This window comes from Leopardus geoffroyi, chromosome E1 (assembly GCF_018350155.1).
Source record: "Leopardus geoffroyi isolate Oge1 chromosome E1, O.geoffroyi_Oge1_pat1.0, whole genome shotgun sequence".
In the NCBI taxonomy this organism is placed as follows: Eukaryota; Metazoa; Chordata; class Mammalia; order Carnivora; family Felidae; genus Leopardus; species Leopardus geoffroyi.
In genome coordinates this window covers 58,241,702-58,267,681 of record NC_059330.1, presented here as the reverse complement: position 1 = coordinate 58,267,681, position 25,980 = coordinate 58,241,702, and the positions used below count along the sequence as shown (strand labels likewise).

At 58.6% G+C, this 25,980-nt stretch overlaps 1 protein-coding gene across 4 annotated transcripts; it reads right to left on the bottom strand.

The window, feature by feature from the left end:
• Nucleotides 1-235: 235 nt before the first annotated feature.
• On the bottom strand, nucleotides 236-21,120 carry C1QTNF1 (C1q and TNF related 1). 4 transcript variants are annotated; one of them, XM_045489748.1, is made up of 5 exons: nucleotides 20,726-21,120; nucleotides 9,856-9,918; nucleotides 5,691-5,855; nucleotides 2,993-3,132; nucleotides 236-2,191 (listed from the first exon to the last, which is right to left on the bottom strand). In XM_045489748.1, the coding sequence occupies exons 3-5, from the start codon at nucleotides 5,837-5,839 to the stop codon at nucleotides 1,641-1,643; spliced, it is 840 nt and encodes a 279-aa protein (XP_045345704.1). In that variant the 5' UTR covers nucleotides 5,840-5,855; nucleotides 9,856-9,918; nucleotides 20,726-21,120; the 3' UTR covers nucleotides 236-1,640. The 4 variants fall into 4 exon arrangements, with proteins under 4 accessions (XP_045345704.1, XP_045345707.1, XP_045345706.1 ...); XM_045489751.1 differs by lacking the exon at nucleotides 9,856-9,918 and having other exon boundaries at nucleotides 20,726-20,820; nucleotides 20,941-21,119; XM_045489750.1 differs by lacking the exon at nucleotides 9,856-9,918 and having other exon boundaries at nucleotides 5,691-5,852; nucleotides 20,726-20,820; nucleotides 20,941-21,118.
• Nucleotides 21,121-25,980: the final 4,860 nt, after the last annotated feature.

Genomic DNA, 25,980 nt, shown 5'->3' with positions numbered 1-25,980 from the left:
GCCCCTCACAGACCCCTCGGGCACAGGGCGCCCAACGGGCCACGCCCCGCTGAGCCTGAGAAACACGCCCGGAGGAACAAGGCAGTTCGGGGCCGGCCTGTGCCCGCCGGTACCTAGGTTCCCGGTGCCGAGCCGCCGCGGGCCCCCAGGCTTCCCGCGGGCGGCCGGTGGGGTGCGGGGAGGGGGAGAGAAAGGGGCAGGATGTGGTTCAAGGACCAAACTGGAGAGGCCATGATGCTCAAACGCATGGTTCCAAGTTTAATGTTTTCCGAAAGAGCACCGGGACAGCACAAAGCAGCAGGCGGACGCTCCACTCACCAGCACGCCCATAGAAACACCGTTTTGAAAGTCTGACCAGCAGAAGTCCTTCAGAGGGAAGGAGGCACGGGGCCCAGACCCGGTGGCCCGGCCCCCGGGAGGGCAGAGGGATGGGTCAAGGCCAAGGGTCACCAGGGAAGGACCGACCCTTCCCTGAGGGAAGGAAGGTTCCCGTAGGGGCTTAGGGGCCCAAGCAGGTAGGAGAGGGACCTTGGCCCTGGGCGTTAACGGAGAGAGGCAGGGAAGGGCCACCGGGCCGAAGTCAGCCACGGGCCAGAGCACCAAATCTAGGCAGCAGCCGCTTCGGGTGTTTCTACACCCCACCTCCCAGAGAGGGTTCTGACTCCAGTGCTTCAGACGTGCTTCTCTCCTGGTCAGAGGGACGGCGCCCCGCGGGGGCCCCGAGGCAGGCGGAGCCTTCCAGCCCCTTCGGGCTCTTTCCGGCTCTTCCCTGCTCCGGGGCCCAGAGGAAGATCCTCCCGTGGTGTCCTAGGCTACTGGTCAAAGAGGCCTGGGGGAGAGCACTGAGCCCTCAGGGAAACAGGACTGGAGATGGTGTGCAGGGAGCTTGTATAGCAAATATTATATAACCACGACAGCTGTTACCAAAGTATGTCTCCAGTGCCTTCCATGGCGGACCCGTCTGAGAGGAGGAGCGGAAAGCCAGCGCCAGGGTGGCGGGCGTGAAGGCCCTGCCCAGGGCTCCGGGGCAGTCTGGGGCCGTGGGGGCAGAACCACACCAGATGGATGGCTCTGCCTTGATTGTGCTGAGCAGACCCAGGGACTCCCGAGGTCCCCGGCTGTTGTCAGGAGTCTGCAGGTTCCAACAAGCAGGCTGTTCGTCTCAGCCCGGAGGCCGAGGCCCAGGGCTTGGCTGCCCTGCTGAGAGCTGACATTCGCTACCCCCACCCCAGCCACCGCCCCCCCCCCCCGCTGTTGTGGCTCAGAGAGACCAGCCGAACCCTAGGTGCGGCCGGCCGGTGGGAAGGCCGATGTTGCTTCTTTAACAAACTTTACAATTTCCTTAATTACTTCCAGCCACGGGAGGGAGCGGGATGACTCTGGGACACCCTGCCCCGTGGCCGTGGCCGCGCGCCTGCTGGGTCGCCTGGGGTTACGTGCTTGGAGGGGAGCCGCCCCCCCCGCCCCCCCGCAGGTGCCCACCCGGGAGCCCCCAAGGCCCTTCAGCGAGGGGCGTGGTGTGGAGGGCCGAAGCTGGGCAGTGAGGCGGGGAAGCCAGGCCTGGGGGAGGGGCTGCAGTGAGACCCGTGCGCCCCCCACCCCTCCCCAGGGTGGGGGGGGGGGACGCGGGGCCGGCGGGGCTAGGGCTCCAGGGCGTGCTTGACCAGGTAGCCGCTGAAGGTGATGTACGTGTCAAACTCGTCGCTGAATATGGCGTTCTCCCGCTCGCCCTTGAAGAGCCGCACCCACACCTCGTCCTGGTCCCGCAGCTCCAGCATCAGGCTCTGACTCTGCATGATGCTGCGGTCGCTCACCTGCGCAAACAGGATCACCACCTCCTCCCCGTTCTTCATGATGTGCAGGTACGTCTCCTTCTGGTTCCAGGTGTGCACGTTGAGGCTGAAGAAGTAGATGCCCGGCACGTAGCAGTAGAACTTGCCGGTGAACATGTTGAAGTGGCCGTAGAGATTCACGAACTCCGTGTCGAAGATCACCGTCTGGTAGTAGTCGTTGCTGTGGAGGGGCTTCTTCCGGCCCACCGAGAAGGCGGCGTAATGGTTCTTGCAGCGGTCCCCGGGGGCCCCCATGGACCCTTTCTGCCCTTTGGGGCCCGTGTGGCCCCTGGCGCCCGCGGAGCCTGTTTTGCCGTATTTCCCCTGCAAGCCTCGGTCTCCTCGGTCACCCTTCTCACCTAAAAGGGGCGAGAGAGCACGCGGCGTCGAGCACAGCTGGCCCGGCCGCCACGGTGGTTCTATTTTCATCCAGAAGCCTTCATTGTTTCCCCCTCCGGAAAGTGCTGGCAAAGCAAAGGGAACATGTGGGTTTGTCCAAAAGCGGCAGGCGCTGCGGCCGGGCCCACGGCCGACTCGCAGCAAATGAACTGCAGATGTCGGGCTCGCCCGGGAGGCTCCCGGTCAGATTTTTGCAGGGCTGCGCGAGGTTATGCGGACCGCGGCGGCCGCTGGCATTTCAGAAGGCGGGCTGGGGGCGGGGGGTGGGGTGCTGAGCCCCTGAACAGAGGACACAGAGGCTCGGATGCAGCCGGGGGCGGGGGGCGAGACCCTGGTCCTGCGGGCCGCTTCTTTCCAATCTGCCGTCTTGGAAAGGGGACAGAGCCTCGGATGGAATTTCCTCCTCCTCCACCTCCAGAGGTCAGCCTGCCTCTGCTCTGTGCCCTGAGGGGCGGCCCGCCTCATCCACCCTAAAGACCACCGTCTTCCTGGGGTGCCTGGGTGGCTTAGGTCATGATCTCACAGGTTCATGTGAGTTCAAGCCCCGCATCGGGCTCCACGCTGACAGCACGGAGCCTGCCTGGGATTCTCTCTCTGCCCCTCCTCTGCTCTGTCTCTCAAAATAAATAAACTCAATTAAAAAAAAAAAAAAAAAAAAAAAGACTACGTCCTCTCCCCCTCCCCCCCGCCCCCCGCAGAACAGAGCACTCCCCACCCCCACCCGGGAGAAGGTCCCCTCGGTGGCTTGGCAGCAGCCTGACCTTTCAGGATGGTGATGTTGATCTGCGGCACCGGGATGGCCTGGTACACGGGCGTGCCGGGGTCACAGCAGCGGAAGCATCGGGAAGCGGGCTCGTCCTCCCCCTGCCTGGGGCTGTATTTTTCATGGTTCTTTTCATCCCTAAGGGAATAAAGACGTTACCGTGGGAGCCAAGAGCTCTCTGAGCTGGGACCTCTTCTCTCTCCTGCTGCCAGAGGGTCTGGTCTAACCTGCTTGCCTCCCCTCTCTCCTGGGCGTGCCAGGGCGTGCACTCGCTTTCCCTCCACAGAGGCAGCGTTGGCTCTTGGCGAAGTCTGGGACCCCTGAATGAAATTTCTGGAAGAGCCCCACCCCCCGCCTTCTGGTCACAGCAATCCTCACCAACAGCGGTAACAAACACAGCAGTAATTTGCGGGCCGTGGGAGCCGAGCCCGGGCTGCTTGGAGAGCTCTGCCCCTCCGGGAGGGGTTTCAGAGGATGTGTGACAGTGCTGTGAACCCCCTCCATCAACTGTGGTTCTAGAAGATACTACATGAAGCTGACTCATTTGTAAATGAAAGGGCTCGGCCAGATCTTTACGGTTCCTTTGAGCTTTGAGCTGGAGACTCCACTCTAACTTTTGCTACCCACGCTACAGGGGCGGCCGGGGCGGGGTGGCCGGGGACAGCTCCGTGCTGCCACCTCGCGGCCTCGCCCTGCGCTGCGCGGTGCTCTTTCTGGCTTCCCTGTTTGCTCCCAGGCTCTGGAGCTGAAGGTACCATCTCAGAGGTAGTCACTCCATCTCAAAAGGCCGGTTCCTTCTCTGCCTCCGCTCCTGCTTTTAAACCCCAGATAATCCAGGAAGCGGATCTGCACACCCTAAATTCAGGCCCCACAGGTGCCAGGTGGGGACTCCCAGGGGGACCCCCGCCTCTTGCCGGAAGTCTCCATCTAGACCCCGCAAACCCCACAGAGGTGATGTGTCCCAAAGTGTCGGCCCGTCACTGCGCCCCCAGAACCTTCTCCCTCCAAGCCTTCCTCACGTTACCGTCATCGGCCACCCAGAATGGAGCTTCAGGCTCATTTGGGAGATGTCTCTGGCCTCGCCACCGCATTCTGAGGACCACGGGGTCCTGAGCAGTCAGCACCCCCCACCAAGGCACCTGCAGAAGCTGGGTCCTCAGGCCTCCCCATCTCTGGGGGACCATCACCACTCTGACCGCCCTCCTGGAATCTGCCTCCCCCCACACCTCCCATCCATCTTCTCTGCCTTCTCCAGCCTTCTTTCTGGAACCCCAGGACCCTGAAGCCTCTCCATGACATCCCCAGACATCCCCACCTTCTCCGTGATAATCGTCCATGACTCCCTGTAGGATTAAGTTCAGGAGTTCCCTTCCCATTCCCACCCTCCACTACCCCAAAGCCACCCGGCACGGCCGCAACTTCCCACACACCCTCCTTCCGCACCCGGATGCCCCCCGGGTGTCCTTCAAGATGAGGTCACTCCTCTGCTCGGGCCCCCCCTCCCACCGCCACCCCCAGCATTGCGGGCATACCTGTCCTTCCTCACTGTTCACCACTCTGCTCCCCCATAGCCTCAGGGTTCCCGGAGGCCAGGGACTGTCATCTGTGCAGGTTCCCCCGGATGGGCCAGACCAATATGAAATGCTCAGTGTTCGTTGAACGAAAAGAGAGGAGGAGGAGGAGGAGGAGGGGGAAGAGGGGGAAGTGGAGGATGAGGAAAAGGAGCAGGAGGTGACAGATGTCACCGTGTGCCACATCGCATGCAATTCCATCGTCCTGTAAAGCACACCTAAAGCCTGGGGCATCAGGTCGGCCAGACCAATATGAAATGCTCAGTGTTCGTTGAACGAAAAGAGAGGAGGAGGAGGAGGAGGAGGGGGAAGAGGGGGAAGTGGAGGATGAGGAAAAGGAGCAGGAGGTGACAGATGTCACCGTGTGCCACATCGCATGCAATTCCATCGTCCTGTAAAGCACACCTAAAGCCTGGGGCATCAGGTCGGCCCGAAGCTGAAACTAATGCAGAAAGTCAAAGCATCGGGCTGGAACCTCACATGCGAGGAACGACAGTTTTGTGAGTAACACCCTAGGCATTTGGTGTGTCCCTACAAAATATTCCCAGCGGCGCTTCTCAGAGCCCTGGCCTGTCCTCAAAGGACAAGGCCAGAATGGAAAGACAACCCGAGGGCTGGGGTGGGGAGGCTTGGTGTACTCTTTTTTTTTTAATGTTTATTTATTTTTCAGAGATAGAGCACGCAGGGAAGGGGCAGAGAGAGGGGGAGACAGAATCTCAAACAGGCTCCGCGCTGTCCGCGCAGAGCCCGACGTGGGGCTTGAACCCACGAACTGTGAGATCACGACCTGAGCTGAAGTCAAGGGTCAGACGCTTAACGCGCTGAGCCACCCAGGCGCCCCTTCGGTGAACTCTTTATTTAAGGATGTGGCTGCAAAACCGAACAGACCCAATCCCTTTGGGGCTAGAACGAGGAGGGGTACAGACCTCAGTTTCAGGTAAGGCTCGCTGAAAGGGGAGATGGCTGGTCTGTCCTCAAGGATCGGCCCCCGCGAGGACCGTCCCTTGGCCTTGGCTGTTGCTCCCTCGCGTCCGGCCCCCCGAACGAGCCCCCTGCGGTGCTCCGGACCCCAGGCTCAACCCGCCAAGCCCGAGCGCCCGCGTGCACACCGCCCCGGTGTCTCACCTCTCCGCGTGGTCCAGCGGCGGCTCCTCGGTCCCCTCCTGCTCCTGAAGCTTCTGTGGGCCGCGCGGCGCACGGCCCAGCACCGGGCCACAGGCGAAGGCCAGCAGCAGGCAGCTCGCCAGCCCGAGTCTCAGTCCCCGGGAGCCCATGTTCCCGCGCGCCCTGCTGGGAAAGACACACGGGCAAGGACACGGGCTGCGAGGGGGCCCACGGAGACGCAACCGGAGGCGTCGCCAGACCCGCGAAGCCGGGAGGGGCTTCGGCCACGGCCCCTTCCGGGAGGGCGACCACACACGGGCCGCCGCACTCACCCGCTCCGCGCACACTCACACACGCGCCCTCGCGTCCTCTTGCACGAGACACGTGTGCACCCGTGCACTTAGTGCCCTGGTGCTTACACACGTGCGCACGTATCCTCGGTACTCTCACACTCACGTGGACCCGTGCACTCGCGTACTCTCACACGTGCCAGCGTGCACACGTACACTCGGTACTCCCACGCGGCAGGTGCACACGAAAGCTCACGCTCTTACACGTGACACACTCTTGTACATACGTGCACACGCTCTTGTGCTCACACACTTTTGCACAGTCCTAACACGTTTACTCGCGCTCACACACGCACACACCTCCGTGCATACCCACGCGCCCCGTGTACATATTCTCACACACTTGACACAGTCACACACTCTCACACACTCCCACACACATTCAGCACACTCAGTACCTGTATATACGCACACTTTCAACACACTTGCACCCGCGGGCATGGTCACACAATTAGCGTGCACACCCGCGTACTCTTCCACAGCCACACACGTGTGCACGCACACGCATGCACACACTCACATGCACTCACACACCGTCACGTGTGCACGTCCTCTGCCCCCGGAGCCTCAGCCAGTGGGCTCTCCGGGTGACCATTTATCAGCCCTGTTAGAACAATGAGCACACTCCCGGATGAATGCGTGTGGTCACTGCCCTGTGCCGTAGGCGTGGATGGGGAGGGAGGGAGGTTACGCATCTCACTCAGGGAGGGGGTGGGGTCCAGCCCTTGACGCCTCGGTCACTGATCAGAGCCAGCTCTGTCACATGTCTCTCATGGTGTTCTCAGGTGAACGCTCTGGACGGGTCCTCACCCAGTATTGAAAACAGTCCTTCTAGAAAGACACCTCCACTGGGGGTCCCCAGTGAGCCCATTAGGGGGCAGTGCTTGGGCTTAAAATAGGCAAAAAAGGGGCGCCTGGGTGGCGCAGTCGGTTGAGCGTCCGACTTCAGCCAGGTCACGATCTCGCGGTCCGCGAGTTCGAGCCCCGCGTCAGGCTCTGGGCTGATGGCTCGGAGCCTGGAGCCTGTTTCCGATTCTGTGTCTCCCTCTCTCTCTGCCCCTCCCCCGTTCATGCTCTGTCTCTCTCTGTCCCAAAAATAAATAAACGTTGAAAAAAAAATTTAAAAAAAAAATAGGCAAAAAAAACCCATCCTATCCACTTCCACCATTAGAGCCATCTCCCCGAGCTAACTTGGGGGAGCTTCTGGATGGATGGATAGACAGCTAGATGGCCTTGACTGCTTCTGGTGGGTTGGAAAACCTCCCCACTGCAGGAGTGAGCAACTGGCCAATCCCAGCCAATCTTTGTTCACCAAAACATACAATTCAACACCTCGAAGGGCCTGCCAGGACACCCTGCCCAACACTTTCAGCTGCCCAGTGAGAGACAGAGGCCCAGTGACGATGAGAACCACCCTCCCCTTGAAGCCAAGTTAGGAGTGGGATCCAGGTTGTTACTGACAGGCAAATCACAGAAGGTCCCAGGTCGGATTTTCCTTCAGTTCCTCCTTTATGTTTAAGGAGAATTAAGTACTGAGACAGATTTTGTTTTTTGTCAGTAATTATCCACCCAGATGAACGTTCCTTTCGCTGATCATGGGAGGCCGTGGACTTCCCTCAAACACCCCGTTGCTCAGAGGCCTTGTGGCTGGTAGGTCGACTCGGGGGCTTTGTTCTTTATTCTGTGTGTTGGTGGGCTCGCTGTTATAGCTCTGCGGAGAGGGTGCTCCGTTAGCCCTCCCTGCTGGAGCCCCCGTGCCAAATAAAGACAACATGGGGGAGGCAGACAGCCAGGAACCAGAGCCCTGGGATAAAAGGCAGAGGCCAGAGGTTCTCCAGATGGATCCTTGGAGATGTAATGAGCCTCTGCACTAGGGAGGCTGCGTCCCCAGAAACCCCTTCCTTCCTTGTCACCCACACCTCCGCCAAGTCTTCAGTTGGCTGCAGCACTCCCCACCTCATACACCGCAGTGGATTAGCTGGGCCTCCCTACCTCTTAGTTCTCTACCAACCAGCTATCCCTCCCAAGCTCCAGGACCCAGTAGAGCTTCCCAATGACCAAGAGACTGCTTGGACAAGCCCCCCACTCAGAATCTCTACTGTACATGTTTATGTGAATTTATAAAATACATATTAAAATTATCTATCCATCTATCTATTCATCCATCAATCCATCCATCCATCCATCTATCCATCTGTCCATCCTTCCTTCCATCCATCCATCCATCCATCCACCCATTTATCCATCCATCCATCTACCCATCCATCTATCCATCTATCCATCCTTCCATCCACCCATCCTTCCATCCATCCATCCATCCACCCATCTATCCATCCATCCATCTACCCATCCATCCATCTATCCATCCATCCATCCATCCATCCATCCACCATTTATGCCTGACAGGTCATACATGACACCCCACTCTTCAGCTACCTTGTACAGCACCCCTCATCCTACGCCCAAGCTCCCTGCTTTGCAAACACTAACATACACACATACCACCTGGGAAACCTGGTTTAAATGCAGGTTCTGATTCAGAAGGTCTGGGATAGGGCCTTGAGGGTCTGCACTTTCAAAAAGCCCAGATGCTGCCAGTGCTCCTAGTCCTCGGACCATACTTTGAATCCCAGCTTCAGCCGTGCTCCCCAAACTCCTGGCATCTGTCCATCTGTACGTATCCTTCTCCCCTGGCCAAGAGTTCCCCTTCTCGTCCTTCTACTAAAAACCAGCCTTGTTGGGCCACCAGTGCACCAGGCGCAGCCCTGAGCATCCACCCCAGGCATCATTTCAGTGCATCCTTCTAGCCCGGTAAGTTAGGGTTAGGTCTGAGAACACGTCCTCATTAGCAATTCTTACCCCGACATAGGCCTCAGAGGGACCTCCAGTGAATCCTTTAAGAAGACAATACTCATTCGTTATTACACCAACCTTACAGATGAGCAAACAGAGACGTAGGGAAGTTATTAGCTTCAGACTGCCCAATCTTTAAGCGGGGGCTGGTGGGGGGCACTGGTTTTGACTCAACAGGCTGTCCTCAGATCACATCATTATCCTACCTGGTCCTCCAGACCAAAGCCAAGTGCTTCCCCTTCCTCCCGACGCCTTCCCAGACCCTCAGCTGCCAAAACCTCTCCCTCCCCTTTTTAAACTTTGTTTTTCCTGTTGTCTTATTCTGCAGAGTTTTGCTTGGCCCGTAGGATTCTGCACAGCAGCCCGTGACCTCCTAGTCGTGTTCCTCTTGGACCGGCCAAGCATCCTGCGGCACCCTGAACTTGATTGCTACTCAACAAATATTTGTGAAATGGAGTTTTCTAAAGTTGTTTATTTCCCTTCTTCTGTATTTCCTCTGTTTTTCCTCGGCCCCTCAATAATTACTTTTTTTTTTTTTTTTTTTTCTGTAAATGCCAAGCTTGCATCACTTGAAAGGAAAAGAGGTTTTCCTTTCTTTAAACCTTTTTCTTCCTGAATCCAAAGTAATATATATTCATTTGGGGAAACTCAGGAAATAACAACAAACACACATAAAAAGCTACCTTGGATTCTTTTGTCCCCAGGGTTTCTCAACCTCAGCACTACTGACATTTGGGGCTGACTCACTCTTTGTTGTGGGAGGTTGTCCTGTGCGTTTGCAGGATATTTATCAGTATCCCTGGACTCCACATACTAGATTCTATTAACACGCCCCACTCCCAGCGGTGACTGACAGCCAAAGATGTCTCCGGACTCTGCTGCGTGTCCCCTGGGAGGCAAAACTCCCCCCCGCCTCCCCCAGCTGAGGATCAGGGCTCTGCCCCCAGTGGGAGCCCCGTTTGGCGTGTTGGCTTGTCTCTTACCAGTCTGGAAAAGGAATTTTCTGGACTTTGATCGGAAGAGGTGGGGACGAGAACGCAGCCGACCTAAGGGGGATGATATCAATGGGGACAGAGCCAGCAAAGAGTCCCAGGCGCCAGGCTGACGTCGTGAGGGCAGCAGAGGCTGGTGATTCTCCTCAAGAACCTCCTCTTTGGGGCCAAAGCAAACCGTGAGTGAAATCTTTTTCCTTCTTCAAAAATATCCTCAGAACCCGGGCGCCTGGGTGGCTCAGGCGGTTAAGCGTCTGACCTCAGCTCGGGTCACGATCTCAGGGTTCGTGGGTTCGAGCCCCGCGTCGGGCTCTGTGCGGACAGCCCGGAGCCCGCTACGGATTCTGTGTCTCCCTCTCTGTCTCTGCCCCTCCCCCGCTCGTGCTCTGTCTCTCTTTCTCTCTCAAAAATAAATGAACATTAAGATAGAAGAAAAAATGTCTTCGGAACCATTTTACCAAAGGCCACAGAAAAGTCAGCATCACGACACCACCATTTTCGTAACTTTTGGGCAAAAACAGTATTGCCCAACATCCAAACCAAACTTGCCTCCAAATCACTTTTAGCAATTTCCAGTGAAATGAAGTCACCTACAAAGGGTGAGGCTCTGCCCCCAGTAGGGTGACTCAGAAGAATATACACACACACAGCAAAGGCAGGTCCGGGAGGCGGGAATTCTCCGCCAGCCGTGGACAACCCTCACCGGCCCACACGGCCCGGTCTCCAGGCTGCCTTGTGGTCAAGGCCTCTGAGGCCAGCTCCAACGTGACTCAAGTTCCCGACTTGCCCTTCTGAAACCCTGTGAAGAAAGTCATCTGCCAAATCCCACGTCAGCTCGGTGAACTCCATTTTTCTCCCGTTTCTGCCCCAGACTCTCCAGCTGGGGGTCTCCAGCTGCTCTCCCCTCGGCCCTGCCATCTGCCTCCTGCTTACCCTCCCCCAAAGGAAAAACCCCCCCTCCCCGGGTAGGAGTAGGGGTGCGGAAGGGGGAAACGGGCCAATGGCAGGGTCTGGAGGAAGCCTGAGAACACGTCCTCGTTCATGATTTTCATCCGTTTGGGGCTCCCGGGTGGTTCAATGAGTGGAGCGTCTGACTCTTGATTTCAGCTCAGGTCATGATCCCAGGGTCGTGGGATCGAGCCCCGTGTCGGACTCCATGCTGAGCTTGGAACCTGCTTGAGACTCTCTTTCCCTCTCTCTCTCCGCCCCTCTCCCCAACTCAGCACTCTCTCTCTCGCTCTTTCCCTCTCTCTGCCTCCCTCTTTAAAACAATAATAGTAATTTTCACCCCCTTCTCAGACCTTTTGTGGACACGGGGTAAATCCTTCAAGCAGATGGAATTCATACCCACGTTCAAGTTTCCTGGTATCTGTTCAAGACGGGCCCCACCCACCCCCACAGTGTCCCGCCTGCCTGTGCTCTGATGGGAAACTCGCAGAGTTTGGGCACCACATGTTTGCATTTTTGCCTCGATGCCACACCCAGCCCAGTGCCATTTGACAAAAGCATTTATGAAGTTTTCCCTCTTCCGAAATGCTCATCGGGTGACCAGCTGTTCGGGGAGGCAAGGAGCCTAGGATCTCCCTGGATTAGAGGAAGCTTGGAAGACAAGCCCCACGGCCTGTGCAGCTCAAGATTTCCTCTTGGCAGAAGGCGTCACACGGGCCTGGCTTACTGAGTGCCCACGATTTGCCCAGCCTTGCGTCGGAACTCAGGAGAAACTGACTCCACCACCAGTGAGGTTTCCTCCCTGACCTCGAGAAGATTACGGTCCAGCGAAGGAGACGGACGGACGGACGTGTACCGTATAGCTCGGGACGGGACAGAAATTGTCGAATCAAAATGGTGAGCGGGTCACATCCCGGGCCTGTGCGGTCCGGTGTCACTGCCGCTGGCCACGGCTGGCTATTTCATTTTAAACTAACTGACTAAGATTCAAGACTTCAGTTCCTCTCTCACACTAGCCACGTTCCACGCCCTCCGCAGCAACACGGCTTTGGTAGTTACCACGTCGGCCGCAGCACAGAACAGAGCATTCCGATGGTGGCAGAAAGCGCTGTCGGACAAAACGCAACCAGCGGGGGGAGGAAGCGGGACTAAGAACAAGCAGCCGGCCGGAAACCTGGGAGTCATTTGGGCTCCTTCCTCTCATGCACGCGCCACGTCGAATCCGTCACCGACCGCCTTGAATGTCTCTGAAGGTCTCTTCTCCATTCTACCACTCGCCTCTCTGTGATGCCTTCCAGGAGCTCTGGCTGCATCCCAGACCTCAATACCCCCAAGACAAGTGACTTTGCCTGGCTTTTCTAGGGCCTGGACATCACCCCAAAATTTTACACGCAGCTCCCGAGGAAGCTCGGCACGAGAGGAGGACTGTCTCCCACACCTGATGGCGTCTAGGCCAAGAACGCAATTCGGCGTGGTGGGCAATCACTCCTTGTTTCCACGTGGCATCCGACATCCCTCCCCTATCTGTTTCTGCCACCTCCCTCTCCCCGGCATCCTGCCAGCCGGAAAGGGAGCCCCGAGGCTGCCCCTCTCCTCTTGGACATCTTTCTCCCACTGAGGAGATCCGAGCTCTCCAGCAGGACCTCTCCTCGATGTCGATCCTGGGGTGCCCAGGAAGGAGAAAGCGCCATGTTGGGGCATCCCTCCGGCCCTGATGACCGTCAGGGTTTTCTCACACATGACATCTGCTTTCCTGCCCCAGACACCATGCATCACACTGATTTTCCACTTACGGAACTCCTCTGGTGACGGGAAGGAGGGAGGCAGACTGACTTCCAGTTGATGAATGACATTTGCTCACCAACTCCAGAAGCCCATTTAATATCGAATTTCCCCTTCTATAATCGGGCAGCCCAGTGGGTCTCTGGCCCTCTCCCGCTTCCCCCCCTCCCCAAGCCCTGAAAAGGAAGCAGCAGTGGGCAGGATAAGGACCCCCTTACTGAAGGAAACTGGGTCAGTAAGGGTGGGGTCCCGGCATCCACGCCCCTCGCTGAATCTCACCCTTTCCCCTTCTCCAAGAAGCTGCTCTCTGGCTTAGAGAAGAAGGATTTATTTTCTAAGGTTTGGGGGTTTATTTGGTGACCTTCAAACACATGGCCAGGGACAGAGATGGGGTCTTTCTAGTTAATAAGCAAGAGCTTCCCTTTCCCTGCACAGCAGAGAGGTCTGGCTTGGGAGAAAACTGAAAAGAACAGAAGGCAAGAATCACCTCCCCCGGCCCCCACCCCATCTGCTGGGCGCCTGGCTGGCTCAGTCTCAAGAGCGTGTGACTCTTGATCTCGGGATCATGAGTTCGAGCCCCTCGTTGGGTGTAGAGATTACTTAAATGAATGGATAAAAACTTTACATTAAAAAAGGAAAAAGAATCCCTCCCCTGATTCCTAACACGTCTCCATCGCTCCTGGGGCAGCTGGGCCTCGGGAAGGAAAGGCTCACCCGGATGGAGAGGGTACACCGTGTTGTGCCCAGGCCCTGAAAACAGTGAGACCACGTGGGCTGCCGGCGTCGGGCCTCCGGGGGCACCTGGCCAGCCCAGCCTCCACAGCTCCGAGTCTGTCCCGGTGCAAACAAAGACCTCCTTGACTAGAGCACTGTCCTTAGATCACCTCCCAGCTGCGAGGCCTTGGGCTGCAGGCCTGCCCCTGCTTTGAGAGCTGCGTGACAGAGAAGGGCCACTGACAGCTCGTGCCCCGCCGTGAGCCCGCTCTGCAGGTGGCCTGGCCCAGGGCCCACGTTCCCACAGCAGGGACGCCCTCTGGGAGGAGAGAACCTGGGAGTTCCAAGGCCTGTGTCCCACCACACCCGCCTCTTTACAAGCGGCTCTAACGTCTGCTTCTTCTGAGGCCTGGACATCAATCGCCCCAACATCTCACAGACGCCTCCCAAGGAAGCTTGTCATAAGAGAGAACGTGGTCCCACACCTAAGGGCTTCTAGGCCAAGAACAGAATTTAGCTCAGCATGCAATCTGCAGTCAGGACAGGGCTGGCCACCTCTTCTGTCCCCGCTCTGGCCCAGCCTGCCTCCCAGCGTTCATCCTTCACGGGCGCGCCCGCAGAGACGGGTGTCTACGGGGGCTGTGGCCTGGGCAGTCAGCCCCTCCCCCTCCAGACCCGCTGTCTGTCTGTCACTTTCTACAGTGACAGCTCCCTGAGATCCTCGTCTGCGCTCCGGCCTGGCCTGAGGGCTTTCGTCCCACGTCCTCCGGAGCAGTAGCCGCTAGCCAAGGGGGCCAGTAAGATTTGTTCAAATGAAGCGAAATTGGAGAATTCAGTTCTCACCCACGGCAGGTGATGTCAGGCGACCAGCCTCTCAGATGGCACACCTGGGACGACATCTCCACGATGGCAGAAAGCTCTACAGGACAGCCTGGGTTATCAGTCTTCTGAGCACCGGCGCTCCGCTCTGCCGTAGACCCGCGAACCCCTGAATTAACGCCGCTCCTGTCCCCACCATACCTGCTTCTCCTGCAGCTACAGCGGCCGCCCACACAAGGGCGCCAGGCCGGAAATCTGGGGGCCACTCAGACCCCACCTCTCACGCACCTGTCACCTCTCACCCACCACCCAGCTTCCCCAGGGCCTCCGGTCCCCTCCTCGCTGGCCGGCCACCGCTTCCTTCCCAGCTCTCCACTGCCCCGTCTCCCCTCTGTCTCCCCTCTGTCTTCCAACCTGCTCACCAGAGAGGCACCTTGCAGAATCGCCAGTCTGAGTCCCGCCCTGGGTGGAAAAGGCTTCCCACGAAGTAAGGAAAGCGGGTAAACCCTGAGCGCCACCACCTGGCTCCTGCCCCGCCTCTGGCCAAGCTGCCGCCCCCCTGCTCCCATCTGGAGCCGCTCGCAGACCCAACACAAGCCACACGCTCTCCTCCGTCGGTCCCTTCCCCGCCACCCTCTCCATCGTGTGTTCTTCAGAGCCCGGCCTGGGGGCACTCCTCCAGAAAGGTGCTCCCCCAGCCTCCCGTAGGGTCTACACCCCCCGCCCCCGGACAAGGAGCCCCTCCAAGGCAGCTGTGTCTCCCCTCCTCGAGTCCCCAGTCTCTGGTGTCTGATGCGCAACACAGAACTCCACGCTCAACCTTTCCGCAGAGCCAACGTGCAACCAGGACTCGAGGATCCCACGCTTCTTGCTAGGGCCTCAAGCCAAGGTGTTCAAATCTCTCTCTAGCTCAAGGTGGAGCTGTCTGGGGAGAGAGGAGGGAAGGGGGCAGAGTGACCGAGGGTGCCCCGTAGAGTGCCATCGCAAGGCTGAATCCTGGTGTGGCCATCTCCAGCCACCTTACCCTCAGAGGCTCGTCTTATCTGCGCTCAGAAAACTCTCCTGCTTCACAAAGGGCTACATCCCCGGCTTCCTTTAGCCAAGGTTCCAAGCTCCAGGGGACGCGGGCTTCGAGTAAAGGCAGGTAAATAAATAAATAAAGCGGGGAGGGGCGAGCGCAGCCAGCCGCGCCAATTAGCAACCTCTGTAAACAGATGACTGTTTGCAGACGTGGAAAGACGTTCATGATGAGTGAAGGTCGGGTTGGAAACACACACACATCAGTGCCCGTCTGTGTGCTCAGCCGCCGAGATCTGAAGGCCACCCACCTGGCTGCTCACAGCAATTATCCCTGGGCGAGGAAAATAGGGATGTTTGCCATTTTCTTATTTTGGCTTCTCCGATTTCTTTCCCCTGCCATAGTTTTTCACACGAAGTACGCATTATTTTCCACTTAGAACAATGACAAATCCATAAGCCCCACCCTGGGGACGAAGAAAGGATTTTGTGTCTTCCGGGGGGGGGGGGGGGGGGGAGGGGGCGGGGGGAGGGGAGGGGACGCGGTAGAGAAGGAGAATGAAGGAGGGGGGCTCGGGGACAGTGCTGTGGCAAATCTGTGCCTCATCGAAGTGGGGACCGCGTGGAGTCGAAACTGCCCCGGAGCTCCCGCCTCGAGTTCCCGCACCAGCATTTATTAAGCGTCTGCTGTGTACCGGGCCGAGGGCTGGATTCCAGGAGACACGGCCTACCCGGCCCCCTCCCGGGGAGCAGACCCCCTGGAGTTGCCATGGCTACAGGTTGGGCCAGGGAGGGCCCTCTGACCCGGGCTAGAGTCAGGCCTGGTAGAGCGATCACGTTTCCCAGGAGGGAGTTCGTGTTCCGTCCCAGGCACGCCTCTCACTGCTGGCACCTGCTCCCGAAGGAAGCTGCCCGAGGCCTTGAAACCGAAGGCAACGGTGCCAGATCCTTGAGACCATCTTCAGGGATTCTGGGCGATGGCCTGGAGAGCTAACGGGCCCCCTGGGAGCAGCCTCAGCATTTATCAGAGATTCCTTCTAACGAAGCCCTATACCATCAACTCAGCAAGCACCTACTACGTGCCGGGCTCCGGGCACCGTGCTTTCTGGACGCCATTGAACCTGACCCCTCCGATGCGCCCGAATGGTGAGCAAGTGGGCGCGGAGGGAAGGAGTGCCCGCCCCAGGCCCCACAGCGGGGAGGTGCTGGTGCTCAGGTGTGTGTGACAGCACAGTGCCTTTTCCACTTCACCTCCGGCGGCCTTTGGAAAGAGGCCGGGTAGGCAGGCGCATCCTGCCACCCCACCCGACACCCGCTCGGCTCACTTGGTCAGAGCTGCAGCAGGGGCGGTGGCATCGGCTCTGAGGGGTCTCTCCACCAGCCGAGCCCTTGCATTCATTCATTCATTCATTCATTCAGCAGGTTCTTGAGTGCCTACTCTGTGACAGGCGTGGCACGAGGCGCGGGGCCGGGGGGGGGGGGTGGCAACCGTCTCCACCGAGGCCGTGCGCTGAGACCTCGCTGGCACCAGGCTGCCGGCATCTTAAAACCCACCGCTGAGTTTAATCCCTTTGGATTTAGGCACAGGATCACCAGGAACCACCCCGCCCCATACCTCAAAATGTAAGAGGCGTGGGAGGTGTGGTCCGTTGAACGTGCGTTTTTAGAGCATCGCTCTTGCACGGCGGAGAGAGCAGCCCATTGGTGAGTTCCGGAAGGGAGAGAGAGAGGGGGGAGGCCACGTGGTGGAGGGATGGCAAATGGTTTCATCGGGCCCCCAGTGCTCTCTGAGGGACAGAGGCCGACCGGAGGGCTGGACTGCAGGGGAACCTGAGGCCAAGTGCAGCCAGCAGGAACCAGTGGTATGAGCGGTTGCCGTTGCGGTGGGAGCAGCCTGGGTGACCTGTGTCTGCCCATCCTTTGGGGTGCTGCTGGGGATCGGGCTCGCGGGGAGCCCTAGTGGAGGCTCCTGCAGAGAAAGGCCTGGAAGCAAGAGAGTGCAGGAGCAGAGGGTGGAACGGAAAGGTGGGCGTCAGGCTCCAGCCCACCTCCCCAGATGCCGGGGTCTAGCTCTGTTTGCTCCCTAGGCCCGCGATTGGTTCTTCCCCAGGAACCATGGGTCTTGCTGTCATAGCCCTGGCTCTGCGGGGAGGGGGGCTGCCCTCAATGCCAGCGGAATTGAAGGGCCCCATGGCCACCCCGAAAGCCACCAGGACCTACTCGTCTCTCTCCGGAATCCGCTTTCAGACTCCTCCCGAGGGGAAAGGGCCCAAGTGTCTCTGAACACACCCCATTCCCCAACTCTACAGCCCAGCCCCAGAAACCTGCAGGGCAAAGTTGCTGGGCCCAGCCCGCTTCCGGCCTGCACCCGCCTGCAAATCCACCAGGGCTGGCAGCTGGCCCAGGAGAGGTCTTTTTCCCTCCCTGGTCCCCAGGGCAGAGGGCGGCTGGTAACCAGATGTCCCCATTTGGGGTGGGGGTGCAACTCAAGGCAAAAGGTTTAGGGCGTTCCCCATGTATGGCTCTACCAGCGGCCAGCAGGAGCCTCTGACCAAGCCTGGGGCACCTTGACTCCCGCACTCCTCCAGCCCCCGCCCTGCCTGCCCCCGCCTGTCTGCCTCCTTTCCCGTCCTCCCTTCCCATCCTGCCTCCCTGCCCACAATCTCCAACTCTGCTCCGTCTTGTTTCAAGGAAAATTCCTACAGGAGCCAGGGAGATGGTCAGACACTGAGGCCCAGCCTGGCCCACAGCCATCCCGACAGCCATCCCGGACAGGGCAGGACGTCCCGCAGGAGGCCTGCGCCAGTCCCGTCCAGAGCCGGACAAGGGGTCGACTGCAGGGGCCTCCAGGGCAGGCCGGAGACACCCTGGTGGGCAGTAAGGGGGGCCTCCGCACCTCCGCCCACACCCAGTCCACTTTGAGCCCAGTCCTAGAAAGCAAGCGTGGGCAAGAATGAGTGACTAGAGGGGATGCCGGGACCTCACGTCTCCCGCTCACAGCCCCGAGTCCCTCCCCGCGAGGCTGAAGGACAAGGGTCCGAGGACCCAGGCTGCCACAGCAGAACTCCCCCCAGCAGGGCCCCGAGCACCCCAAACCCCAGGCTCGCTGGGCTGCCTTGAGGGAGTGGAGAGCAGCGCCTTGCGCACGCTTCGATGGTCCTTTTCCACTCTGTCCTCCAGGGGGGCGGCCGGTTCCTTGCACCGTGCGGGGGCTCAGGGAGACGCCCTCGTTCCTGCCCAGGGAGCTGCCTTAGTCTCCCTCGACTTTAAGAGAAGGCGGATTTCAGCAGGTAAAGACAGGAAAAAAAATTAATAACCCTAGGCCCACGGAGTTGTCACATCACCAAGAAGGCGTGCCCGGGGGTGGGGTGGGGGAAGGTATCACCTCCACCTAAATATCTGGCCTCTCGGGGCAGGGAGGTGAAGCTGCTTCTAAACACCCATTTTCCTCTCCAGTGGATCCACAGACAGGGCTGCCTTAGGCAGTGAGTGCAGGAGGACCTCTCCATTCTTCCCTTCCTCTGTGAGCTGTCACCGCCACCCTGCCCCTGGGGCCCTCAGCCACCCCCAGCGCCAGGAGCAGGGTCCCACACAGGGGGCTAGCCCCTGAAGACATAAACCCGATGGCAAGCTTCTGTCCGGTGAGGACACCCAGCAGCAAGACTGTATCTACAAAATTCTTTTCATCTTTGTTTTGATGGGTGAAGTTCAGTGCCAGAATATTTGGTTTATGAGTCATGCTAATTATAGCTGGGGGTGGGGAGGGCCCAAGGCACCAGGAAGAACGACAGAAAGCACGTTCTGAAAGATTATGCTGGGTTGCCCTGGATAGGAAGGTTTACAGCCCAGGAATGAAGGGGGGAGACGTCTGTGCACCTTTCTGGGATCAGGTCAGCTTCTCACTGTCCACCTGTGAGGGTGCCTCTCGCTGGCTGGCTGCACCTGTCCCGGGCAGGCAGAGGCCTCCTCTGGCCGGCTGGAGCCCCACCAAAGATCCCCCCTGCACCCGTGTTTCTCTGTCTCCTTGACCTGCTGCTCACTGGGAACACCAGAGGCTGGAGAAGGGAGAAGGGGGAGGGAGAGAACCAGAGGAGACGGCCGCATTCCTGGGAAACGGAACGTGGCTGTCCGTCCTGCCCCTGGGCGCTTTCTCCGTGGACAGCTGGGAAATGGATTTTTGCAGACTTGAGAAGCTCAGGTCCCAGCCTCAGTTTGGAGAGCTGGGCATCCTTGAGCAAGTTACATGCCCTCTCTGGGCACAGAGATGCTGGTCCTCCATCGGGTCCTCTATCTACTGTCTGTGAGCAAGTCACGAGCCTCTCTGAGCTCTTCAGGGGTGACAGCGACGTCGATGGAGTCATCGAGAATCCACGTTTGCTCAGCGCCTGCCGTGTGGGACACACACACACACGCGCGCGCGCACATGCACACGCACACACGTGCACCCATGGCCACCGTTATTTTTATTGCCATTATTGTAACAGGTTACCCTAAGCTCCTCTCGGCTCTCAGGTCAAGGGAGGGGGAGGAACGCAGGACAGGAGAACCCAACCCTCTGCCCCCCATCTCCCCTTCCTCCTAATTTCTTCCCTCCTCCTGTTGCCGGGAACACTGGGCAGGCTTCCCCTTGCAGCAAACACAACAGTCAAATGCATCGAGTTGTGACCTTGCATGTGGGGCCGGCTGCGTGCTTTCCTACCCTATGAAAAGCAAAGGCCCGGCAGCCTTCGAGGACCTCACATCCTCCCCCAGGGACCTGGGGTGTCGCTCATGGTTGAGAAAACTCAGTTTCCCAGGACACTCCTCATTTTCAAAGCTCAGAAAGAAGGATCTCCAGTGTGCCAAACTGCCTCCATTCCTGGAAATGAAGGGACGGACGAGTCGCAGAGGGAGGCCGCTTCCTCCGATGGACCGGGAGGGGCCCGGAGGGCCCGTGTGCACCCCCAGAGGACACGGGGCTGCCCAGGAGTTGGCACGCTGGGAGCCAGGCTAACATGATGGGGGTGCCCAGGACAGGTGGGGACCACACCTGTCCCCATGGAACGCCTAGAAGAACAGGGCGGTGCATGCTGGCTCGACCCAGGGAGGTGTTTGAGGTCCAGAGACTCAAAGACAGCTGGGTGACTCGGCCCCAGGCCAGGCATGGTTCTCAGTGGTGCAGGCACCCCAGGAGCGTCCCCAGGGAAAGGGACATTATTCTCCCCTGTTCAGACTGATTCTCCTCCAGGAGCACCGAGACCATCAGATGCCGGGGCCAAAGTCAGCGTTTCCTGTTCTGTGTGGGGTCCAAACTGGCCACCGCAGGGCAAACCTGTCTCCCAGGTGACCCAGGCAATATCGGGGCGGGGCCCCCCTCGGGACAGCGGGGACCCGGGTGCCACTCCTTTTCCTCTCACACCTCGAGAAGTGTGGAGCGAGATAATCAGCCCACAAACACGAGGGGAGGCACAGTCATTCCCGACGCCATCCAGCTGCCACAGAGCCCCTGCTCCCTCGTCTCAAGGGGAGACCGCGACCCGGAGCCGCGGAACAGGAGCGGAGCGGCCCCCGTGGCATCCCGCCCGCCAGAGCCGCCACCTACCTCCGGCCAGCGTCCTGGGGCGGCCTCTCGGGCTTAGAGCATCTCCCAGCAGCGTCGTAGCCTCCTCCCAGCCAGGTCGGAGGGGGCAGAACAGCCTGGTCAGCGGAGAGAGCGAGAAGGAAGGAAAAAGTCCTCCGGGAAGAAGGTGCAGGATGATGGGGGGAGGGGTGGGGGGGCGCGGGGCAGCCACCCGCCGGTCCCTGCCTTCCCGGCACCTTGACCTCCTCTGTTCCAAGGTCTCTCTGGCCAGAAGCGGAAGCGCGGTTTCTCGAAAGTAAAGGAAGAGCTGAAGAGAGCGGGACAGACTCGTAAAGAGCAAACCCCAGCCAGATGTGAGCGGGGCCGCGGAGCCTCCAACGCTCCCAGTGCGTATTATCCAAACAGCAGCCGCCGAGGATTAACTGTGTGTGTGCCCGGCGGGCAGGGGAAAGCCAGCGCTGCCCTACCCCTGGCCACCCTGGGGAGCCGGCCCAGGCCGGCGGGTACGGGTGACCACTCCCAGCCTCCGGAAGTCCCTCCAGGTGTGGGGGTGGCTGGGGGCCGAGGACAAAGAGTCGGTTGGGAACCCCGACTTGCTGGGCGCTGGAGGATGGGCTCCAAGCAGCCCCGGGGGCACTTGTAGCCAATGCTGTGGAATCAAGCCCCCCAATGGCGGCAGACCCGAGAGATTGTCCATCAGAGGCTCCCCCTGGGGTCCAGGGACCACAGACAAGTTTTGGGGAATCTGTGACCCCCCCTCCCCCTAAAAAAAACAATGTGTGTGCACGCACGTGGGCACACACGTGCACTGTCAGACAGGGACGGACTTTCGCTTTGATCAGACTCTCAGAGAGCCCCGTGAAGACCCCAGGCTGGGGGCGCAGACTTTCCAGAGGACCGTGTGGCCAGGGGACAACGAGGAGGGACATCAGCATCTCTAGATTCCTATCAGCCTCTGGTTCCTTGATAGGAAACCCAGGCCTTTTCCCCAACTTAATCGCACAAGGTCTCACCAGGCCCCTTGGGCCCCTCCTCACACGCCGATAGCTGCTACGGGCTTCTCTGGAGCTGCCCCCGGGCCGGGCTGGTCTCCCTCCTGAGTCAGAACAGACAGTTCTGGAGTCTTATCGTATCGCAAAAAGAGGAAGGATCTGGCCAGAGTAACGGAGCTGCGCCGTGGCGATAACAGCACTCTTGCTTGCTTCTCTCTGAGCCACGTTCCCACGTTCTCCGCGAGCTTCGTGGACGTCACACCTGCGCCTGTTTGTCATTTATCACCGCTCCTCCCGAGGGCCCCTCTCTCTGGCTACCCGCGGACAGGAGATGTACAAACAGGGGTGCTGGTTTGGGGTGTTGCGGGCGAGGCACAGAGACCGCACCCCACCCCACCTTGCCTTGGAAATTCCTTCCCGCCACTGCTGCCCACGTGTCTGCCCAAAAGGCTGAGAAGTCGAGAGGAAAGGGGGCTGGGTGAGCCTGACACCCACCAGGCTCACCAGGTCGCCAGCAGAGCAGAGAACGTGGAGGTGGAAGGGGAGGGAAGGCTTGGGCGGCCCCGTGGCCGCTCCGCAGAGACACCGGCAGCCCCGCTGCTCCTGTGGGAACAAAGGGGAAGTGCCCTGACCCCCAGGGGCCCTGGGGAGCTCCAAGGGCACTACGGCAAGATGAGGTAAACACGTCCCATCGGAGACGGCGTTTCGGCTGGCGTGAGAAGATCCAGGAATTGCTCGTGATCTCTGGCGTGTGTCTGAGGCCTGGCGAAACTTACAACAGCCCTGGCTGCTTATCGACACGGGAAGCCCGGAGATAAGCGCGTCTTCGTTTCTGTGCGCAACACGAGGAACTTTCCTGGTCAGCAGGACCCAGGCCTAGCGCCCCGACTGACCTTCCGCCGGTCGCTCGCTCTGTCCTCGGATGGCCTTCGTGGCGGGGACACTGGAGGAGAGTCCTCAGAAGTCCCGTGCCCCAGGATCTCCCTGAATGCGGAGGGAACGCTCTCCACCACAGCACCCCGGAGGCCCAGACCTTGGGGGTCCTGGACGGACACCACGGCTCAGGGCGCACGACGCCGGGCGTGTGGCTTGGAAGAGAAGCTGATGCAGAGATCTGCTCCCTTTCCTTACTCCATCTGAGAACTGAAAGACAGTTATCTTGAAGATAATCCCAAGACAGAAGTCCAGGGGCCCGACGGAGAGCAGGGCTCTAGAAATACACCCACACGATGACCCTCTCTTCCAGCGGCAGCTTCTCGTTCTAGCCGGCGGCCTTAAGTCCTGAGCCTGGAACGCTGCCCAACCCCAATGGGCCTTAGTTTCCTCACCTGTAAAGCAGGGATAGGCCCAGGACCTCTTCTCTGGACCCCAGGCAGCCAGATGTGTTCAGAGGACGATGCAGACATCACCCGGAGCATCTCGCCCCGCCGGGCTCGGCCGGATGCCTGTGGATATTTCCCAACAGAGGAGAGACAGAAGCCGTGCGTGGCCTCACCGCACTACAGGTCACACTGTCCTGTGCCCTCACGCCACACTCAGGGGGAAACCACGCTGTCAGGGTTTTTTGTATCTGGGGCACTTGGGGTTCAAGGATTGTGACTCTGTAATTGTCACACGGCGGAGGAAAGGACCGACGGAGCAGACACAAGGCCCGAGGATGTTCGTCGCAACGGTCATGATTGTATGATCTTGTTCCTTCCCTCCTCTTGGGTTGAGCGCCCACATCTCCCCAGAGATTAGGAAAGCGATTCCTCCTATCTCTTGAGGCAGAAACCAGGAGGGTGACGGGTGCTGATAGGAAAGGTGGCAGTCAGGACCTGGGGTTTCCCGAGATGTCCATGCGAGACAGAAAGCTCAGAGGCGTGGGGAGTTCCAGAGAAAGGGAACTGCGGTCTGAGCACCTCCTGGGCACACAGCCCGCAGCTCAAGCCAACGGACAAATGGGCAAAATTTCTCAAGGCCAGTTCAGCCCTCAGTGAAAGAAATAAAATCTGTCACCCAAACCCAAAGCTAGTCAGGCCCCTAATGCCCTTTGTCACCCACTTCATTGTTGCTTTGACACGGTAAGTAGGAAAGCCACGTTGGGCAAGCCAGGGATGGTCTTGCAGACTATTTGAGCACCGCCCCCCCGCCCCCCCCCCCCCGAGCAACCGAGGCAGAAGGCTCCCGATCCAGCCAATATCTTCCCGTTGGAAAGTCCTGGCCAGCGCTAAGGACAAGAGTCATGGCCAAAACAAAACAAAACAAAACAACATTGACAAATCAGAACCCAAAGCCAGCAGCACTGCCTGGGGGAGATTTCATCAGCCCAGTGATGGGCAGAGGCCAGGGCCAACCAGAACCATGAACCCCCACACCCCCAAGGTCTCTCTCTTTGGTTCCCAAATGAGTTACAGGTCACGCCCATTCTGGAATTCCCTGGGAGCTCACACCTCCCACACAAGGATGTCTGGGCCAAACACCAGGGCTTCCTAAACATTCCCCAGGGGCCCCACATTCTCAGACAAGGGCAGCTCATGGGATGTAAAACCCAGAGACTCACGGGGAAGAGAACATTCCCTAGAATCCTTGCCCAGAAGACAGCACATTCTATGTCCTCTGTTTGGCAATCCCTTCTCTCTCCCTGGGCATATCACTGCGGCTCTCTCTGTTTTCTCATCACGGGGAGAAAGCCATGTGACCTCGGTTAACGTCTGTAAGGCGCTCGGTGCCAGATACGCACAGCCTGTCATTAGGAGCGCTGTGATTTTTTTTTTCCCCACTGTGGCCCCAACATTCCGCCTCTCCCAGCTATTTTGGGCCAGGCTGCCCAGTCATCCCACAAGGGCAGAGACTGGTATTGTGAACTTCTGAATTCAGGCTCGGATGCTGGCGTCCCACTGCCAAAGGGTGGGGGGGAAGGCGTCTCTGTGGACATTGGAGGGTGAAGCTGAGATGGAAACTTGGCGGCCAGACCCAGCCTCCCTGGCCGCGGGCCCAAGCTCGTTGCTCCTGGATGGCAGTGCCCGCGTTCTGGAAGGCTGGGGGGCAGGTGGGGATCAGGGCTGCAAGGACAGAACAGGGCCATCTGCTGCTCGGTGGCTCTCACACCTCCTCTGTCGGAGGAGAACAAGCCTTCCTCTGGCGGGTCCCCCCTGGACTCGACGCAGAGACGGGCGGCCAGGGACACCTCTTGCCATTTATGTGCTTTCTGACTCTCAGCAGGCATTTAACGCCCCATGCCTCGGTTTCCCCACTGCTCAGTCTTAGAACTTCCTTTTCAGCACTTTCAGAGACGTGTACAGATGGAATCATCACGCAGCATTTTGCCTGCTAGATAAAATGGGAGGGCCCCCTGGTGGACCACACAAGTCTAAGCCTTAACTGCGCAATGAGTGAGTGAGGCTGTGAGTAAGTAAACACACGGTGGATGATTACAGTGAAAAAATTTCAGTCTTTTATGTAGAGCCACAGGAACAAAAGGAGGAGAAAAGCTCCAGAAAAAGGCCATGGCGAAGTCTCCAATGTTGCAAAGGAGGGAAGGGGGATTCAAATCGCAGGAGGTGCCCACGAAAAGCACTTTCCCGGCACCGCCTGTCCGGAAGGCAGGAAGGCAGGGTCTATTCACCAGGGGATGCAAACGCCCTCTGACCTAGAAATCTTCCTTCCAGGAATTTATCCTGCAGATAGACTTGGTGCTGTGCTCAAACAAGCAAGTTCAAGGATATGCCCTGAAGCATTGTTGTAATGTAAAGATCACAGATATCCAAAGGGACGGTATTGGGGACCTGGTAAATAAGTAACAGGACATTCCCCACAGCGGAATACTATGCAGCTGTTTAGAGAAGGGAACACCTCTGTACGGAACCATACGGAAAAAGCCGTGTTGTGAAGAGAAAACTTACAAACCTCATTGAAAAACATTAACAAAGACCTAAGTAAATGGAAAGGCAAACCATGTTCTGGGTAGAAGGTTCAACATCAGAGAAATCTCAGTTCTCTCTGAATTAATTTATGGATTTAAAGCAATTCCATTCAAAACCCCAAAAGTGAAGGGTGGATGGAATGTAGGAGGGAGGTGAGGGGGAAGTGTCCTACAGCACATGAAAGTTTATTCTTTTTTTTTTATTTTTTTTATGTTTATTTTATTTTTGAGACAGAGAGAGACAAAGTGTGAGTGGGGGAAGGGCAGAGAGAGAGGGAGACACCGAATCCCAAGCAGGCTCCAGGCTCCGAGCCGTCAGCACGGAGACCGACGTGGGGCTTGAACTTGGGAATGGCAAGATCGTGACTAGAGCGGAAGTC

Excerpts from the sequence above, each read along its gene's own strand:
- C1QTNF1 (XM_045489748.1), bottom strand. The coding sequence starts at position 5,839 with ATGGGCTCCCGGGGACTGAGACTCGGGCTGGCGAGCTGCCTGCTGCTG. Across the intron at positions 3,133-5,690 it reads CCGCTGGACCACGCGGAGAG|GGATGAAAAGAACCATGAAA; the intron begins GTGAGACACCGG and ends TTATTCCCTTAG. Across the intron at positions 2,192-2,992 it reads CAACATCACCATCCTGAAAG|GTGAGAAGGGTGACCGAGGA; the intron begins GTCAGGCTGCTG and ends CGCCCCTTTTAG.